The sequence below is a fragment of the Protopterus annectens genome, chromosome 3.part1 (assembly GCF_019279795.1).
Source record: "Protopterus annectens isolate FY-2018-M chromosome 3.part1, PAN1.0, whole genome shotgun sequence".
NCBI lineage: Eukaryota > Metazoa > Chordata > Ceratodontiformes > Protopteridae > Protopterus > Protopterus annectens.
The window spans coordinates 256,829,408-256,849,987 of record NC_056732.1 but is presented as its reverse complement, the minus strand read 5'-3'; the positions used below and the strand labels follow the sequence as shown (position 1 = coordinate 256,849,987).

At 40.8% G+C, this 20,580-nt stretch overlaps 1 protein-coding gene across 1 annotated transcript in view; it reads right to left on the bottom strand.

Annotated features, from left to right (window-relative positions):
- The window catches only part of MINDY4 (MINDY lysine 48 deubiquitinase 4), a 1,921,738-nt gene that overhangs the window by 920,687 nt on the left and 980,471 nt on the right, over positions 1-20,580 (bottom strand). Inside the window, exon 7 of the mRNA XM_044066745.1 lies at positions 19,267-19,376. Within this exon, the coding sequence (XP_043922680.1) occupies positions 19,267-19,376 (110 nt within the window). The remainder of the gene's footprint in view (positions 1-19,266; positions 19,377-20,580) is intronic.

Here is a 20,580-nt window from a genome sequence, read left to right as displayed (position 1 = left end):
GAGCATGTCCAACAGCTCTGGGTTTGACATAGCTTTGTATGTTAGGCAGAGATCGCCTCTGAGTAGGTGATATGCGAGGGAGTAAAGCTGGAGTTTTTTGAGACGGTCTGCGTAAGGCATCTGTTTGAGTCCAGTAATCCTCTTTGAGAGGTATTTTTTCAGCCTTTCCAGTTGTTGTAGATGTCTTGTGAGGTACATACCAAAAGGGGCATTGTACTGTATAATGGGTCTAATGAGTAATGAGTAGAGGGGAACAATGACCTCTTTTTTTTCCTGGATGAGAAACCTTTTGTGATGAGGTATGCCATGTAGAAGGATTTCCTGACCACTGTGGCGATGTGATTATCAAAGGAGAGACTACTGTCCACCTGTGTCCCAAGGTCTCTTATCACACTTTCGGTGTTAAGTAGACTACCGCCTATGTGGTAGTTCATGGGTACAGAGTTTTTACCAAAGGGGATGACAATACACTTTTTGGCACTGAGCTTGAGACCATGGCTTTGACACCAGGCATATGTCTCAGTGAGGCCCTTTTGTAGGATGTCCACATTGTTAGGAGTTTCGATTATGGCTCCTAGTTTGCAATCATCTGCAAATTTAGTTAGCCAAAGACCTTCTGTGTTAGCCTGTACTTCAGAGAAATAGATACCAAACAGGAAAGGACCCAGGACTGAACCCTGTGGTACTCCACTTGTCACTGGTCTGAAATCTGATTTGGAGTCTGCTACTTTCATAGTACTGGTCCTGTCAGTAAGCCAGTTGCTAACCCATCTTGTGACATAGGGATTTATACCTAGTTTAGTGAGTTTATCTACAATTCCAGAGTGGGGGAAGGTGTTGAACTCCTTGGCGAGATCTAGATAGGCTGTGTGAACCACCGTACCCTCATCTATGACTTTGGTGACTACTTCAAAAAAGACCACCAGGTTTAGGAGACATGATCTGCCTTTTACAAACTCGAACTGTGTGGGGTCCAGAGTTTGTAGACCTCCAATGTCTTTGTTTATGAGTTCCATGATGATACGTTCCATGGCCTTGCAGACCAGGCTAGTCAGGCTAATGGGGCGGTAATTCCCGGGGGTCTGTCGTGGCTCCCCCTTTGTGGAGTGGGATAACCGTCACAGTGCGCCATTCAATGGGCACAAAACTAGAGGTGAGGTTATGATTGGACATGGTACTTAGGTGGGATGCCAGTTCATTATGTAGTTCATGTAGACGGCAGCCTGGGATGTTGTCAGGTCCCATGGATGCTGTGTTCTTGGCTTTGGAGAGTGAAGTTTTTACCTGTGCAGCCATGATTACAGGAACTTTGCATTCTTCCGGTATAAAGATGGGCCCTTTAGGGGGTGAGAGCAGGGTAAAGTTAGCACTGAACCTATCTGCCAGGATGTTGGCAATATCAGTTGGTTCTGTTTATTTATTGTCATTGTGCTGTAACTCAGAGTAGATCTGAGTGTTGCCATTGAGATTCTTGCCATAGCTATAGAATGCTTTGTGGTTGTCTTTAGAATCAGTGGCGATTTTGTTTTCCATAACTAGCTTTGGAGGATTTTATGAGGGATCTCAGCTTCTTACTGAGGCTGACCAAGGAGTTCCTCCAATCGTGGAATTTTACTCTTTTTGCAACAGTTTCTTTCTTCTGTTGTAGAGTTTGTTTATGGCAGAAGACCACCAGATTGGCTTCCTTTTTTTGGAGGATAGCATCTTGGTTCTGTTAGGGATAGCGCGATCCATGCACTCGTTTAAGTGCTTATAAAGTGCATTTGTGTAAGATTCAGCAGTCATACCTCTATTGTCCATCTACATGGGTTAAATATTGTTAAAGGAGAGTCAATTAGAATAGGTTTTTTAGACCACCTAGCAATATGGATGGAGGTGAAGGAAAATAAGGAGTATATAAAATAGGAAAAGGGATAAAAAGGACAAATAAGAAACCATAACATGAAAATGGAAAGAAAATAATAGAATTATGGAAAGATCATATTACTGCGAGAGAGTGTTATACGTATTGGTCTGTATGGTGGCTTACTTTTAAAGTAAAATATAAAAACAATGTTTTTTAGATTAGCAAACGAATGTAAGGAAAACAGAAAAAGAAAAGTATGGGTGAATATGTAAAGATGCTTTAAATGATTTAGAAACATGATAGAGAATATTTTGATAAAGAAAAAATATATAGAACAAACCAAGAAAAAAATCGAACCTATGTTATTCATGCAGAGATATTTTTAACAAAGTAAAAAAGGTATTGGCATATATAAGTAGATTATTGAAGGAAGATAGTAGCCTAATGAGAGAAGTGAAAAAATGTAAAGGGAAAAATAAGAACTCAGAAACAGATTATGAATACTGCAGTAGACTATATTAAAATGCTTAAAGAAAAAAGAAAGAGCAGGAAAGAATATGGAATGTTAAAAGATTCTCAGAACAAGAAAATAAAGAAATGGAAAAGGACATGTCTTCATATGATACAGATAAGGTGCTTGCACAAGTGAGTATGAAACTGGTGGCAGGGCAAAATGAGATAGAATACTGAATGTATACAAATTTAACAATTGTCAAAAGATTATTTTTTAAAGGTTCCGAATAGAATGGTTAAGTGAAGGTTTCACATACAAGGATGTATGTAATGGAACACTTAAGTTTATATGGAAAAAACGAAGAAGAAAAATGAAATTATATATTGGAGACCAATAGTATTGAATAATGTGGATTATATAATAACAGAATCAGAGGTTTTAGTAAATGGATGATTGAGTAAAGAAATAGATATAAGGAATGGTATAGGATGCCCAGATGAGTTGAATATCATTTGCTTTTTTATGAATGCAATAGTAAGTGAAGTAAACTTAAAAATGAAGGATGTAGGTTATATAACAAATGAGGGAATTAGAATCATGGTTATATTAACTTATGCAAATGACATTATAGTGGTTGCTAAAAATAAAGTTTGGATTAAAGAAGTATTATTATGCTTATATAAATGTCTAAAAGCAATAGGCATGATATTAAATAAGGAAAAAGGCAAAGGACTGGGTGATGTAATAAAGACAGGAGGGATATATTTTACAATGAATTATGTTTTTGTGCTAGTCATAAGAATTAGAGATAAGAATGCAAGGAGAGTTCAACTGGAAAAAAAATAATAAAAGAAATAAAGGAAAGTTGTGCCTTTTGAAAAATATGTAAGTTATCACTTAGAAAAAAAGTTTATTTAACAAACTCTGTCATAATGGGAAAATAACATATTTAGCAAGTGTATACATGATGCCAATAATATATTAAAAAGAAGTTGCAGGTGAATTTTACATTTATTTGGGTTCAAGACTGAATCTGGTTAACAGAGGGGTTGTGTACTTGAATAAAAATGAGATTTAGGACTAATAAACCCAGTGTGGTTTATGCTGTTTCTCTGAATTTGTATAAATTGTTAAAGTGGTTAAATGAAACAAAAAAATGAGAGGTTAGTGGTAACGTTATTCAAAAGTAAATATGAAAGATTTTGGGAGATGATGAATAGATTTAAAAGAAACAGAATGTATAAATGAAGAAATATGATCAAGAAAATATATTTTTATAGAAGATAAAAATTTGAAGAAACTGAAAAGACAGAAATTTGTGGTATAAAAATACAATGTTTTAATATTATTATGTTAACCCAAGGGTAAATTTAATTGAGGAAAAATTACAGCAATAAAAGTAAGCTATGGACAATGTACAATGTAATACAAAAGTAGAATGTCAGTTTTTTTGTTAAGAAAGACTGTAGACTGGCGATAAATAAATTAGCAATAAAAGGGAATATGCCATATAAAAAGAAAAGTGAAATAATATGTATTTATTGTGAGAAAGAAGAAACTACAGAGCATGTTTCTGAAATACAAGAGACTAATTAAATTGCAGGAAAATTATGTGAAAAAATTTTTTAGAAGCTATAAAGGAGGTGGATAAGATAAACATAGATACGACAGAAATAAGACTATATTTAAGGATAGGTACAACTATGTTTTATATTGTATGCATTATTTGAAATGAAAGGATAAACAGAATTATTTTAATGGTAAATGGATACCAGCAACAATTCTATTTAAAATGAGATGTTGGTTAAGGAAAAAGGAGTTTGGGGCTCTAACAAGCAGAATGAAGACAGGAGTTAATATAATAAAGCAAAGTGACATAATTAGGATTATATAATAATGAGGGAAGAACCAACAAATTGCACACTGTATAAACTGGAAATTTGTAAATAATATTATAAATAATATTTTAAATAAAGGACTCCTAACCTATCTAACAGGTGTTGTGAGATCTTTTTCATCTACACGAGCCATCACCAACTCAAGAAGTTCATCCAAAGGATGATATATTCAGGAGAGCACTTCAAAAGCCCTCTTCAAACACAATCTAGATGATTGGATGGGGAACTATAAATTCACCCTGGGTGTTCCACCTATGTCCCTCTTGGACAGGGGCAACAGCTGCTGATCATGTAAATAAGGGTAGAACTTGGCTAGGCTTGTAAGGGCCCTAGGGCCAGTAGCCTAGTAACTTCCTATGATCCTATGAGGAATGCAGCACTCCACTTATGCTGTATTGCAGTGTCATCAAACCATCTACCTGGTATGGAAATGTTTCAGGCTTATGATGTTTCAGGCTTCTGAATGGGAACCATGGAAATACAGCCCACAGCCTTCTGCTCCTAAGTCAAACTGTGTTGCTAACACTAGAAATCTAACTCTTTATGACCACATATACAATTTATTAGTTGTAAAAAATGTATCTAACTGCAGATGTTTTCATATTGTTCACACAGCATTCATGCACAAGCTACATGGGTGGGATGCATACCTCAACTGTTGAGATAAGGAAACTCCTAATTCATTTTCAAACTTCTACTCCACCCCTCCTTAGACTCAAAATTATTCTGATGACTTCTAAGTTATCAGTGTCACCATTTAAAAAAGTCCCTAACTTGAGGCATTTTCCTTAATTATTGTTGTTTTGTCTGTATCTCTGAGGGCAAAGGATGGGAGCTACTGTGGGATGCTTCGGAACTAACTCTCCTTCCTTAGATACTCATTTGGGCATTTTTAAACAAAAGACAAGGCAAGCCAGCCCAAACAGTATTTCCTAAGCTTAACTGGTTTTGCAATGGAAGGATCATATACAGAAGAAATAGGGAGGGGACAATCTCATTGACATTATTAATCTCAAATAAATTGGCATCTGGATCCTTGGAGTCCCCTTCACCTGACAAAGATCGACAGGGACTACCACCAGGCCTACATTTGGCTGCTCCACCAAGGGAGATTATGCAGCAAGTAAACGCTAGATGTCAGGTGACAGAATTTCTGCACTGTGTAGATCACTTGCTGGAGTCATGACCTCTGGTAGAACAGATCTGCACATGGAACAGATCAAGGATCAATCCAGTTCCTTAAAATGTGTGCTCTTTATCACAAGAGGACAGACTGCACCAGACATCAAAAAAATTGTCACATGCCCAGTGTCTGGTCCTATCCTCCAGGCCCTGTTGGGTAAAAACTACCCAGGAGAACGGCATCAACCTGGGCTGTTAAGTGCTGATTGCCCCAGGCTTCCTTCCTTTCTTAAACAGCCACCACACCAAGTACAACCAATTCAGCCCACACCATGGTAGCTGTGGGACAGCTCCCCAGATACAGTCTACCCACAGGTATGCTCACCAACCAAGGGTTAGACAGAAAGGAAAGAACACTAAGGAGTTATGCTGGGCACCTTCAGTTAATGTAATCTTAAGTGCAATTAGGAACATTTCTGACATATCACTTGTACATCTTATGGCAGCTGGGTTGAATTACTAGTACTGGTGGCAGTGTCTGATATTTGCTCCTCTCCAAGTAAGCAGAGACAGTGCCAGTGTGGATTCTGGCTTATGGTCTTTTGGACACAGAAACACCTGGAAGGCTTAAACATTTTAGTAATCAAATGTGGGAACCTTTCCATAGTGAATTTAAGGATTTAGATACAAACTGTGCAAGCAGCAGAAAAAAATGGCAGTACAGAAACTACACATGCTATCCTAGTCTGGTTTAGTGTCATGGCCAGTGCCATTGGAGGCATGCAAGTGCTTAAGTATGGGAATAAGAGAGAGAGAATAACATTATTAGAAAAGACAGATTACAAAACAAAGCTGTAGGAACAGCCTTACTTTACCTTAACTTCTATACTGTCACACCATACTCCAACATTGTACCAAAATTTACTAATGTAGAAATTCTTATCACTCTCCTAAAATCAGACACCAAAAGCATATGCTTAGCTGTAATTTATACCCCCAGGAAACAATCATTTCAGTATTAGAAGACATGTTACTGTGGCTAACAAACACAATTCCAAATTAAACTATACTACTAGGAGATGTCAATATAAGCTGACAAACCTTGATCACTGATTTCTCAACTAATAGCAGAAACTTACTCAAGTTCACACAACTCATTAAAACACCTACAAGATATAACAAAAAGGGTAACCAAAGCTATGTCCTGGATCGGATTCTGGTTTCGGACACCAGTAAACTTTCTAAAGCTGGTATACTATCAGACTCTCTTAACCACCTAGCAGCCTACACCCACAGAACTACTTCTCACACAATCAAAGATCATAACTACAAAGCAACCCACTGTGATGCCCCTGCAGTGGCCCAGTAATCAAGGAGCCTCAATCCTCACCACTGGTAACAGTGAGGAATGTACACAATGGGAGGATTACATGTACACACACAGTAAAGTACAATTTCCCTTAAGTGCACACAGAGACCATAGTCAGCTTGGGGCTGGTTTCTCCATCTTTCACCAGATCCCCAATAAGACTCCCCACTGACACAGCTATAGGGTTAAGATCTCAGCCGAGGGGTCAAGCCAAGACCTCCAGCACCCTCTCTGTCCAACCAGTGCTTTGTGTCCATGCCCAAGTAGCTGACACACATACACACACACACATACACACACACACTTTGAGATGTGACTTATATACAAACACATAGACACTCCTGGGAAAGGCTGGCACAGTTTACTAGCTATGCACCCTTCTGCTCAGACTATAAGGTAGTTATCACTGCCACCAACCCCTCTTTATCAGCTGCTTAAGGCCCTTACATAGGGTGCCCAATCCTACTGTGTAATATTACTATTATCCAAATGGTAGTTTTTGACCAAGTGCCACGCTATTAGGAGTGGCCTCTACAGTGTAACCAAATACATATGCAAGTACTTTAAGAGCTTAAATATGTCTCACAAATATCAGCCACAAAGACAGGTTTAAATATATTTAATGATAAATAATAAAAGAACAAGACAATAGTCAAACAACACAGTTACTTCAGAGTTCAGAATCACTGGAAATATTTTAAAACAACATTGCAGGGCAGACTCAAATAAATACAGAAAACATCTAAACTAATCTTTACTATATTCCTATCTACCTCTAAGAGAGATACTATGCCCCAAGTCTTACTTGCAAACAACACACAGGCAGAAGTGCTGAAAGGATGATGTCCTTCAAGAATGCAACTGCAGTCATAACATATGGGTTGTCCTGCCTCAGGCAGCCCTCGGGCGGCCGGATTACAAAGTCTGGGTCCGGCGTCGGCTGGTGTCACCTCCTCTCTGACGTCAGAACGGCTGGAGTATAAAGGCATCGGCCGACGCCATCTTCTTCAGTCTTTCTTGCTGCGCGGTGCCCGAAGCAGAAGCAGTTCGCAAGTGCCGGTCGGTCAGCTCCTGTGTTTTCAGTACCGAAGTCAACTAAAAGCTAAGTACCCCGTTGGAAAACATATTTTCTTGCCTCAGCCGATGTCAGAACAAATTGAGAAAGTTAATAATTGTTTGTCTTGTGGTAAACAAATGCCTCATAAGGACTTCCATTCTTATTGCCTACCTTGCCTGGGCCCAGACCACGACGTCTCGGCCTGTGCTGCCTGTGCTTGCTTTAATAAGCGCACTCTCAGGCGCCGGGCAGAATTTGCCGAAGACTTTTTTGGCGAATCTTTCGCTTATATCATGCCGTCGGAACAACTGACTACTCAACCTTCCAAAAAACGAAAGGACCGGGACCGACATCCTCGGCCCGCGTCCTCCACCGATACTCCTCCTAAACCCTCCGCGAGTGCTTTGGTCCCTTCGGAAGCGGTAATTCAACCGCTCCAGGCCGACGACACAGCGTTAGCTCGTCCTTCGGTCTCGGAGTCTACACAGGTGCCGGTTGTTGACTTTCCTCCAGAAACCGAAGTTCTGGATCTACCCGACACCATTCCGGTGGACAGGGTTACTCCTGCATGTGGGGCAGCTAGGCCTCCTGTATCCATGTCCATCAAGGCCTTTGCACATGCTAAGGCCGCCAGCCAGGCCAAGGCTCATCCTAAACCTACTGCCCAGGCCACTTTTTCTGATAAACAGATCATGTCTCTTGCTGCAGATCTTATTTCTCTTATCAGGGGGTCTCAGTCTCATCCAGACAGAGGTTCTCAGCCGCCTGCAGAGAAAAGGCCCAGAACTGAGCAGGCTGACAACCTCTCTTCAGATGAAGCCTCTGGGGATTCTGAGCCTTCAGATACCCAAGAAGAATCCTTCCAGGCCTATGAGGACTCTGATGCTGAGGAATCAATTCCCTCTGCCTCTCCTCCAGAGGATTTTTCGTTCGGTGAAGTCCTACACTCTATGAGGGAGCATTTTAAATGGCAGAGTCAGGAATTCTCTGATTCCAGGAAAAGGCTACGTACCTTCCTCAAGCTACCCCAGCACAGACCTTTAGCTATCCCTCCAGTTATGGATGTCCTGGATGATGTTTTCTCCGACTCCAGTGCTAACCCTGATTCTCTCCCTCCTGCTCCTGTCAAGCCAGACAGATATTATAGGGTCCCTGACACACACAAACATCTCTTTAAGGCCCATTCTGTGGATCTAGAAACTATTTCACAGGGCCCCAAGGGAGTGGCTACTTCCACAGCCAAGAATCCACTGCCAGCGGATAGGGAAGCTAGGTCCCTGGAGAGATGGGGTAAAGTTTATACCTCTACCACCCTGGCCATGAGGTCACTTAACTGCCTTTTCATATGTTTCAGTACCAGGATTTTTACTGGATGATTTACAGAAAAAGCTAGCCTCTCCTGAGCCTATTGATAGAAAGGCATTGCAGGATCTAGTACATAACACTCAGCAGGTTAGCAATCATTTTCTTCAGTGTGGTTATGATGCATTGGAGGCTTCATGTAGGGCAGCTATGACTGGGGCTGTTATACGTAGACATGCTTGGTTAAAAGAACAGCCACTGCCAGACCATGTTAAAGTAAAGTTACTTGATGCACCTCTGGAAAAACAGAAGCTTTTTGGTGCTAATGCACAAGATGTGTTGAAGTCCACTGAGGAAAAAGCTAAATCAGTACAGACAGTCAAAGATTTCCTCCAGGTTCAGCCACCTAGATTCAGCAGGAATTGGCCTTCAAAGAATTGGTCCTTTCCAGACACTGACAAGTTTCAAAGGGGAAAAAACAGGCGTGCCCGAGGTAGAGGGCAATACCGAGGCTCCTACAGGGGCCGCCAATGGCAACCACCAAATCAAAGAAGTGGCGCAGGCAGTCCAGCTGCACCACAAGGACAACCACAATGACTTGACTTTCATACTGTCTACAAAGGCTTAAAGAGAAGCACCTTTGGGCGGAAAATTATGCTTATTCTCAAAAAACTGGCATATCTTAACCAAGGACAACTGGATTCTGGATTTAATAGACAAAGGTTACAGATTCCACTTCCATACTTTACCAATAAGACAAGGCATCAAAGGGCAGAGGCACTCATACAAGTTTCAAAGCTGTTAAATATAAAAGCAATAGAAAAGGTCCCTCCACAGGAACAAGGCCAGGGATTTTATTCAAGACTGTTCCTTGTTCCAAGAAAGGAAAACAAATGGAGACCTATACTGGACTTGTCTACTCTAAATACTTATCTCATTGTGCCAAAGTTCAAAATGCTGACGTTGCAGCAACTCCTTCCAATGCTGGGCAAGGGGTCTTAGCTGGTCACTCTGGACCTCAAGGAGGCATACCTGCATGTCCCAATCAGACAAAGCTGCAGAATATACCTCAGATTTCTTGCAGGGACAGAGCATTATCAATTTTCAGCATTGCCGTTTGGCTTATCTACTGCGCCCAGAGTGTTCACGAAATGCCTGGCATCAGTAGTGGCACACTGCAGACTCTAGGGGATTCAAATATACCCCTACCTGGATGACTGCCGCATACAAGCAGACAAAAAGCAAACCTTGATAGCAAACTTGGACTACGTCATTCAATTACTACAGGCCTTGGGATACACAGTCAACATTCAAAAATCAAGACTTTTGCCATCCCAACAAATTATTTTCCTAGGAGCCAAACTAGACACAAAAACACAGATGGCTTATCTCACAGAGGAAAAACAACAGCAGTTACCAGAGTACTTCAAAGGCCTAGCAAAGCTCTCCCAGCTGACTGCAAGGAAAATCCTGCAGGCCCTGGGGTTCATGGCATCTTGCATTCTTCTGATACCTTTGGCAAGACTTCATATGAGAAAGCTGCAATGGTACTTAAAAAGCTTGTGGTCCCAACACAACCAAAGCCTAGAGGACGTAATCCCACTCATTCCATGTCTGCAAAGAGAATTTTTGTGGTGGGCTCAAGCAAGTCAGTTAAACAAAGGCATGTCTTTCAACAAACCTCAAGCAGGTCAAATGATTACAACAGATGCCTCAGACCATGGATGGGGGGCGCACATGGAGGGCAGATGCATTCAAGGTCAATGGACACCAAGGGAAAGGCATCTGCACATAAACCAGAAAGAGATGTTGGCAGTGATACATGCAATCGAGACTTTCGAAAAATCACTTCAACAAGGACATTTGCTAATAAGGACAGACAACACCACTGTTATGTGTTATATAAACAAGCAGGGAGGCACTCATTCTTATCCCCTCTGCAGACTAACAATGATTCTCTGGGAAAAATCCCTAAGTCTGAAGATACATCTGCAATCCCAGTTTGTGCCAGGCAAGGACAATGTACTGGCGGACAAGCTGAGCAGAAATTTCTTGGATCCTCACGAATGGATGCTGCATCCTCACATTTTCTCACAAATAACAAGGAAATGGGGAAGACCGGACATAGATCTCTTTGCTTCTCACATGAATCATCACCTGGAAAAGTTCTGTACAAGGACCCACCATCCTCTAGCCTGGAAAACGGATGCTCTCTCCTTCAGCTGGAAGTCCCTAACAATTTATGCATTCCCTCCTCTACCACTGCTGACCAAGGTGATACTGAAGATCAAAGCAGAACAACCAACAGGCATTTTGATAGCTCCAGACTGGCCAAGGCAGCACTGGTACCCATTGCTGTTGAGCATAACTCGGACCAAACTGTGGCCTCTGCCCCTATGGCCTCTGCTTCTAACACAACACAATTACAGGACGGTTCATCAAAACCTGAAAACATTGCATCTGACAGCCTGGAGGTTACCATAACTCCTTCCGATATCTCTCTTTCCAAAAAAGTTCAAGAGATCTTACTGGAAGCATGCAGACCTTCCACCAGAAAAACCTATTCAGCCAAGTGGAAGAGATTCATCATCTGGAATGCTAACAGGGGTCAGGATACAACAGTATTGAGTATACCTCAGATATTGGAATACTTGGCAGAAATGTTTCATACTGGTCTCTCATATTCTTACATAAAGACTCATGCCTCAGCAATCTCAGCAAAATACAATTGTGATCCACCTGTGTTTTCACATCCTTTGCTAAGACAGTTCCTAAGGGGGATAAAGAATATCAAACCCCCCAGGAAACCGCCAGTACCTGCATGGGACCTCAACTTCATCTTGGAAAAATTAACTCTTCCTCCCTTTGAACCAGCAGCAACTTCAGAAATGCAATTCCTCTCATGGAAAACGGTTTTCCTATTGGCAATCACATCAGCAAGAAGAGTCTCGGAAATACAGGCACTCATGGCAGTACCTCCTTTTCTCATTTTTCATCAGGACAGTGTCTCTCTAAGAACCAATCCTTCATTCATGCCAAAAGTAATTTCCAGGGTGTCTCTAAATCAAGCCATTCACCTGCCTACTTTCTTCCCCAATCCTCAAAACAGAGGGGAAGCACTGCTGCATACTTTGGACATACACAGGCAACTACGCTACTACTTGGACAGAACTAAGGCCACCAGGAAGTCTGACCAACTGCTTGTAGCCTATGCTGCTGGAGTACAAGGAAAAGCAATCTCCAAACAAACAATTTCCAAATGGATTGGACACTGCATCAGATTCTGCTATTCCTTTCATGGAAAAGGTGTGCCAGCCAATATTAGGCCACACTCCACCAGAGCTATAGCCACATCCACAGCTTTCCTAAGAGGAGTGGCTACAAAGGACATTCTAGAGGCTGCTACATGGAGCTCCGTGCATACATTTACCAAGCACTACAACCTGCCTTTATACTCCAGATCCCGAGCAGGCTTTGCTTCGCAGTCCTGCAGGGCATTTTAGCTACACCATCACTTTCTTAGTTCCAACCACCCCAGCTTGGCTATGGTATTCAACCCATATGTTATGACTGCAGTTGCATTCTTGAAGGACATAGTACAGTTTTGTACCTACCATAAATGTAGATGTCAGATAGATATGCAACTGCAGTCGGATTCTCCCACCCTCCTACCCCTCTGCAACCTTCTTTATGGGTCCACTACCCCTATTCCTATTAGCTGGGGGTATCTCTATGGTGTATCTGTTTATTACTGTTGTGCATGTCTGGAATTCTTATCCATTCACCAAATTTAGCCTTCCTAGGAGGGCACCTGGCATCTGGGGCAAGAAACACTGAAGAAGATGGCGTCGGCCGATGCCTTTATACTCCAGCCGTTCTGACGTCGGAGAGGAGGCGACACCAGCCGACGCCGGACCCAGACTTTGGAATCCGGCCGACCGAGGGCTGCCTGAGGCAGGACAACCCATATGTTATGACTGCAGTTGCATATCTATTGGACATCTACATTTATGGTAGGTACAAAACTGTACTTTTCTAACCCCGAGTCTCTCTCTCTCTCTCCCTCTCTCTCTGAGAGACTTCTTACATTAATAATAAACATTACTGCTGGGTTAGCTTGGATGACATCAATCTGTCACCTGACTTCAGTTCCCAGGACAACCAGATAATAACAGAATTTTTTAACATCCCTGTGTGAGACGTACATAGCTCTCAGACCTTTGCAATACTTGGAAGTCATAAAATAATAAAACACTTTTACGTTTGAAACCTAGTAATTATTTCTGTTTCAAGACAATAAAAACTCTCTAGCTCCAGACACTGTGTCTGCTTCACTGAAAGTGAGAGATAACACAATTGTAAAACAATTTAAACTTATTTTTTTGAAGTTTTGCAAGTTTGATCTGTATGTTCCAGCTTCTACTATTAAAACATTGATTTGTACAGATATATAGTTTATATACATTTCTGTTCTTTTCCAGTAGGGTACACTGTGGACATATCCTTGAAGCTCAGTACTGTACAAACCCTGTTCAACACACATTTCTGCCCCAGTAGTTTAATATACACATAACATATAGTTTTCTTACATTTGTAAGACAAGCATATCAATCATATTAATATTCATAAATGACACAGAATTATTTACAAAATTCAAGATAGCTGGGTTGGCAGTGTCACACAATCCTTCTTTGTTTAACCAACAAGTGTTAACTGATTCATTAAAATCCATTAACTGGAAAATATTAAAAACTCTCCCTCTAAATCATTTCAATTATACATTCTTAAACATCCTTAACAGACTATTTCCAATTTGCACTAAAAAAGTTAAACCCAATCACTGTCCAAGGGTATCAAAACAGAGTGAATATCTCATGTCTGTTAGAGATAAAGCATGGAAAGTATGGCTAAAAAAACAAACCAACAACAATCTACAAATCATATGAATCAGTTAACACTTGTTGGTTAAACGCCCTGGATCAACTAATCCTTAGTCCCACCAGGGGCTCCAATACCCTAGACCTGGTCATTACCAACATGGGAAATCGATGCTCCACACCTATGATCACCCCCCTCCTTGGTCAGGTCTGACCATAAGCTAATTACCCTTGACATCCACATCCCACCCCCACCCCCCAGTAAGGAAACCTCTGTAAAAAACTTCTCCAAAGCCAACTTCATGCTACTCAAGTCAGAAGTGACAAACTTCATGACACCCATGCAGATGGGAAATGAAAGTTTGACTGCTGAATCCTACACTAAGGCACTGTACAAGCACATCCACTCATGCATGAATCATGCCATCCCCAATAGAACCAAGATGCTCTCCTCCACAAAAAGGAAGCCAATCTGGTGGTCACTTGCCATAAACAAACTTTACAACAAAAGGAAGAAACTGTTGCAGAAAAGAGGAAAATCCCAGGATGCAAAAAAACTCCCTTACCAGCCTCAGTAAGAAGCTGAGATTCCTCATAAAATCCCCCAAAGCTAGTCACGAAAATAAAATTGCCAAAGATTCCAAATACAACCACAAGGCATTCTATAGCTATGTCAAGAATCTAAATGGCAATACTCAGAACTGCTCTGAGCTACAACAGAATGGCATTAAATATACTGATCCCAAGGATATGCCAATATTCTGGCAGAGCGATTCAGTGTAAACTTCACCCTCCTCTCGCCCCCTTAAGGGCCCATCTCGATACCGAAAGATTGCCAAATTCCAGTAATAATGGCCACACAGGTAAAATACGGACTCTACAAAGCTAAGAATACAGCATCCATGGAACCAGAATACATCCCAGGCTGTGTACTACATGGACTACAAAATGAATTGGCACCTCACCTAAGTGTCATGTTTAATCATAGCCTCACCTCAGGCTTCATGCCCACCAAATGGCACACATCTACAGTTATCCCACTCCACAAGGGGGGATCCACCTTGGATCCTGGGAACTACCTCCCCATCAGTCTGACAAGCCTGATCTGCAAGGCCATGGAACGTATTATCACGGAACTTATAAACAAAGACATTGGCAACCTTCAAACACTGGACCACACGCAGTTTGGATTCATGAAGGGACAATCTTGTCTCCTGAACCTGACTGGCTTCCTTGAATCAGTCTGCAGAGCCGTGGAAAACGGTAAGGTGGTCCACACAGCCTATCTGGACCTCACCAACGCCTCTGACACCATCCCCCACTCTGGAATCATAGATAAACTTACTAAGCTGGGCATTAATCCCTACGTCATTCGACGGGTTGCCAACTGGCTTGCTGCTGGAACCCACACTGTAAAAGTAGTCGACTCCAAATCCAGCTCCAGACAAGTGACAAGTGGAGTACCTCAGGGTTCAGTCCTGGGACTGCCCTTGTTTGGCATCTACTTCTCTGAAATATAGGCCAACACTAAGGGACTCTGGTGACTGCAAACTGGGAACCATTATTGAATCCCCAAATGATGTGGATATTCTACAAAAGGGCATTACAGAAACAGATGCTTGGTGCCAGAGCCAAGGGCTTAAGCTCAATGCTAAGAAATGCATAGTTATCCCTTTTTCTGGAAAAAAACATGTACCCATGAATTACCACATAGGTGGCAGTACACTAAACACCAAAAGTATGATAAGAGACTTAGGGACACGGGTGGACAGTGGTCTCACCTTCAATAACCACATCACCACAACAGTCAGGAAATCCTTCTATGTGGCACACCTCATCACTAAGGGCTTTTCATCCAGAAAAAAGGAGGTAATTGTCTCACTGTACTCATCCCTCATTAGACCCATTATAGAATACAACGCCCCATTTGGAATGTACCTCTTGCAACAACTGGAAAGGCCGCAGAAATACCTCACTAAAAGAATCACAAGCCTAAAGCAGATGCCCTATGCTGACCGTCTAAAACAATCCACCTATACTCTGTCGCATATCGTCTATTCAGAGGTGATCTCTGCTTAATATACAAGGCCATGTCAAACCCAGAGCTGTTGGACATGCTACACTTAAAGAAATCCCAATTCCTCAGAGCCACACACTAAACCTTGTCATCACAATGAACAAAACATACTGGAGGGGACAGGTTCCTGACCCAGAGACTCCACAGACTCTGGAATAGACTGCCCATACATGTCAAGCAGAGTGCCTCTTTGGCACTCTTCAAAAGGAACCTTGATGAGTGGATGAGAGATAGGAAATTCACCCCGGTGATCATGACAGTTGCCCTGCTAGACAGGGATTCAGGGAAGTAAATACTGTGGGAAGAAATAGCCAGGGAATTGTTATGGCTAGGCTTGTATAGGCCCTAGGGCCGATAACCTAGTACCAACCTATGAACTTTAAACAACTCTGAAATCGGGTAAAAAAACAATCGTCAAAAGACAAAACACAGTATTATTCACTCCTTCAAACCAATCACAAACATAATCCCCCCAATAACTGGGGTTCTATAAATTCCCTTTTAAACCCAGCATCCAAGAAAAAAAAACACTCTTTCTCCAGCATGCATCACACTTTGAAAAAGGTCCTGTGTTCAATGAGTACTTCATTGGAAGTTTTGACAATTTAACCATATCTTTATCACCTCTATCTTACTACTCCTCTAGCAACTCTCTGGACCTCATTCCTACCATGTCACTGTCTAAACTAATTACCACTAGTAATTCTCCCTCCTTTATCATTCAACCAGTCCCTATTACCTCTATAAAAAACTTATGCTCAAATTAAAATCTTCCTCAACCTCTTCAGATGACCTCCCACCAAAATACCTCAGAATAGCAGCTGAGGCCATAGTTTATCTTATTAGTATTCTAATAAACAGATTTAGTTTTGAATCATATGTCCTACTTTTTACAGAAAAAGCAATTCTGTTACTCCTTTGCAAAAAAGAAACAAATCTGTTAATATATCAAACTTTCATCCTACTGCCATCCTGTCCCTTCTCTCTAAACCTTTAGAAAACTGCATACACACACTGCTCCTAAACAATCTCCTTCAGTACCAACTTCTTACCCCTACTCAGCCCAGCGCATGTCCTGGCCACAGCACAACTGTCTTACTATCCTTCATGGATATAGCAAATAAGGTTCAGGCTCTGGCAAATTAGTATTCTGTCTGTCCCTCAATTTCTCATATGCCTTTGGCACTATTTACTTTTACTTAATCCCAAGAAAACCAATATTTTTCTCTTTACTATGAAAATGTATGCTACAGACAAGTACAACATCAAAATCTTTTCACTGAAGAACACTGAAATTTAAGTTGTTACCTACACCAAACGATTAGCCATCAGTACTCATAATAATCTGAAGTTTGACCTCTAAATGCATAATATTGTCCAAAAAAAAAAAAAACTTGATATTTTCTATAGGACTAATGACACTCTTAACTCATCTACCAAAATTACACTTGGCACCGGAAACCTCCAACCCTCTCTCTTGTACGGTACTCCAATTCTTACCAACCTACAGTCTTCTCTGAAAAAGAAACTTTAAGCCTTTTATAATAAAATTGCCATGTCTGCAATTACTTCAAAGTATAATATCCATCCATCACCATACAGCTCTCAAGTATCTCAAATGGCTTGAACTTCCCCACCAGGTAACTCATCTACAACTTATTACTAACCATAACATAATTTAAAAACCTGAAGCTTGCTGGGACCTCAGCTCTATCCTTCACTCCTATCTCCTCAATAGATCACTTGATCAGAGGATAAACAGCTACTCACAATACACAATCATATTAAATCATCTGGACAACACTTTTTACTCCTTCTCTGCAGTAAAACACTGGAACTTCCTACCTCTGGCAACTAAGGCAATCTCTAATCTATCCTCCTTCAAGAACTCACTAAAGGAGTTCTTATCCAAAACCTGGCAATACTCTTGTACCAATCCTAGCTGAATCTACTCCTCATTTTTTTCTCACCTTCCTTTAATCTATTCCAACCACCCCCTTTCCTGTCTCATCCCCTCTAATCTTCTCTACCCACTTCTAGTCAACTCTCACCTTCAAGGTTATGACCCTTTCATCTGTCTCTCCATTGCTCAGATTTTCTGATCTATGAATATCTATCTTTCTATACTCAGATAGCTGTTATATTAACTGTTATATTAACTATTTCTGCTTCAGTGGACTCTTCCAAAAAATTCACATTTTAGAATTCACATTTTAGAAATTCTATGATGTAAAAGTTTACAATGTAACCAATTTTTCTGTTCTTTTATTGTACTTTCATGGTACTTTTATGTTCATTAAGTGGTGCAGCGGTTAGTGTTGTCCCCTCACAGCAAGAGGTTCTCCAGTTCAATTCTTGGCTGGAGCACCTTCTGTGTGGAGTCTGCATGTCCTTTCTGTAGTCGAGTGATGCATAAAGACATGCAGGTAGGTGCTTGCGTGAAAGGGTCTGGCTGGCAACTCAGCACCGTAAAAATCCACTGCCAATCATTAGCAGACCGGAGTTCCGCTGTGGCAACCCCTAACCGGGAAAAGACGAAAGAAGGTGACAGCTGTACATTGTAATTAATTTTTCTGTCCTCATATACTATTCTTGATGCTATCTGATGTCATGGAGCTTTTTTCCCTGGACCTGTACAAAAAAATGAAAACTTTGGACCTGGCCAGAATTTCCCGGTAAATAAATGTCAAATAAATAAATAAATAAAGCAGCACAGCTGAGGGCAAGAGAAGAGGGAATCCCAACCATTACTCAACCAAACTCAGATCTGCTGTTCAGTGACACAAAACTAATTTAAAATAAAACAAATCCTTAAATCTAAATACTACTTTATCACCGTTCCTTCTGATTACTTATCCTTATATTCCTGACCCTACCATGTTGCCCCCTATTTACTGTCTCTCTCTCTCTCTCTCCTCATATGAATCTTTTCTGTTCTGTAAACTAGTAAAGTACACTTTTGTTATTTCACTCACTTTTGGTTTCTACTTGTTTCACAATGTCTAAATTATATATTTGCTACTTAATAAAAATGTTAATATTCCACTGACATTGTTAAGTGCAATTAATGGAGTGTTTCTCACCAGGGCTCCACTGAGGAGGCCTCCAGCTCAGCTGGACTATCCTAGTCAACAAATGGAAATAAACAAATAATCTTAGACCGTGACACTATATTGAATATAAATCCAAAATGCCATAAACAGTTCATTAGACCCTTGTATTATTTTACTGCCTGCTTTATTCTAGATAATGAGTAAGCATTACCACTGCAAGTCGGAGGTCAAGTGGGCTGGAGTCTACATGAATCTTGGCTGGCAACGATAAGACTGGATTTCTGATAAACTTTTCAGTCATCTCTTCTGGACCAACATCATCTGAAATGCAAAATATAATGTAATCGCACTGTAGATTGTGTGTACTGCAGACCCAGCTGCATCACTTTCTAATAAAAAAACGAGGTTTTTCTTGCTTCTTAAGATTCTGGAACTATTTTTATTACAATTATATTATACAGTTGTGAAAGCTGCATAATAAAAAAAAATGATTAACAGGTGAAACTCAACAAGCCATGAAGTCCCCAGCTACCCAAACAGTAGTACACTCTAGCAATTCTAATCACTTCAGGACAACATACATATACTTCCTCTTGAAATGTCTGACAGTAACTCTTAATATGAGCTTCTTTCCCAAGTATCTTGACACTTTTAAAGTTTAACCATCAAATCAATATTGGATACAATTGCTAGACATGTAAAAAATGTATTTCAAATTCCTAGCTACAATGATTCAGCTAATTTCACAGCTAAATGGGTAATGTATAAACTTTGAAAAGTTAATATAGTTTCCCTGATTTACATAGTCAAGTAAGAATATGAATCATGTAACAGTAGCACCAGGGGCATGCAGGGATAAAGTCCTGTCGATGACCCAAGATGCCAAAGTTTGAATAAGTTGCTTGGATGCTTGATGGCTTGGGCAGTGGAAGATAGACTTGCCTATATTGTGACAGGGTGCGGCAGCAATTATGGTGGATGGGTCCTTCAAAACCTTGCTGGTCAAGGTTGGAAGCAACTGCTGGACTGGATGTGTAGGCTGACTTGGCAGGCGTGGCTCTCTTTTGGGCCCAGGAGTAACATGGGTTCATAGGCTGGGCCTCATTATCTGCCAACCAAAGTTAGTGTCATCAAGCAGGGGAGCAGTTAGGACCAAAACATTTTAAACAAAGCTTCTGCTTCCACTGGCTGCAATGGTGGCTTCTAGGCGTGCCTGACATCCTGTTAAAGAAGCACCTTCATGTAAAGGAGTGTGTGGGAGATCGGGAATCCTGGTCCACAAGGATTAAAGAACTGTTTTTTTAAACAAAGAAACAGACAGACTCAAGCATGTTGTAGCATATGGAAAGTCATGCTGCAACACAGCTCAAGTACAGTCACTGATCAGAAACAAAGTTTGATTTGCAAAATAAAAAACAAAAGAATGCTAATGGTAATATAAAAAGTAAAACTGTGTGATGACACTTACCATAAGAGTACATCTTTAAGGAAAACTTTGGTTTAAAGTAAATCATAACACAGTGGC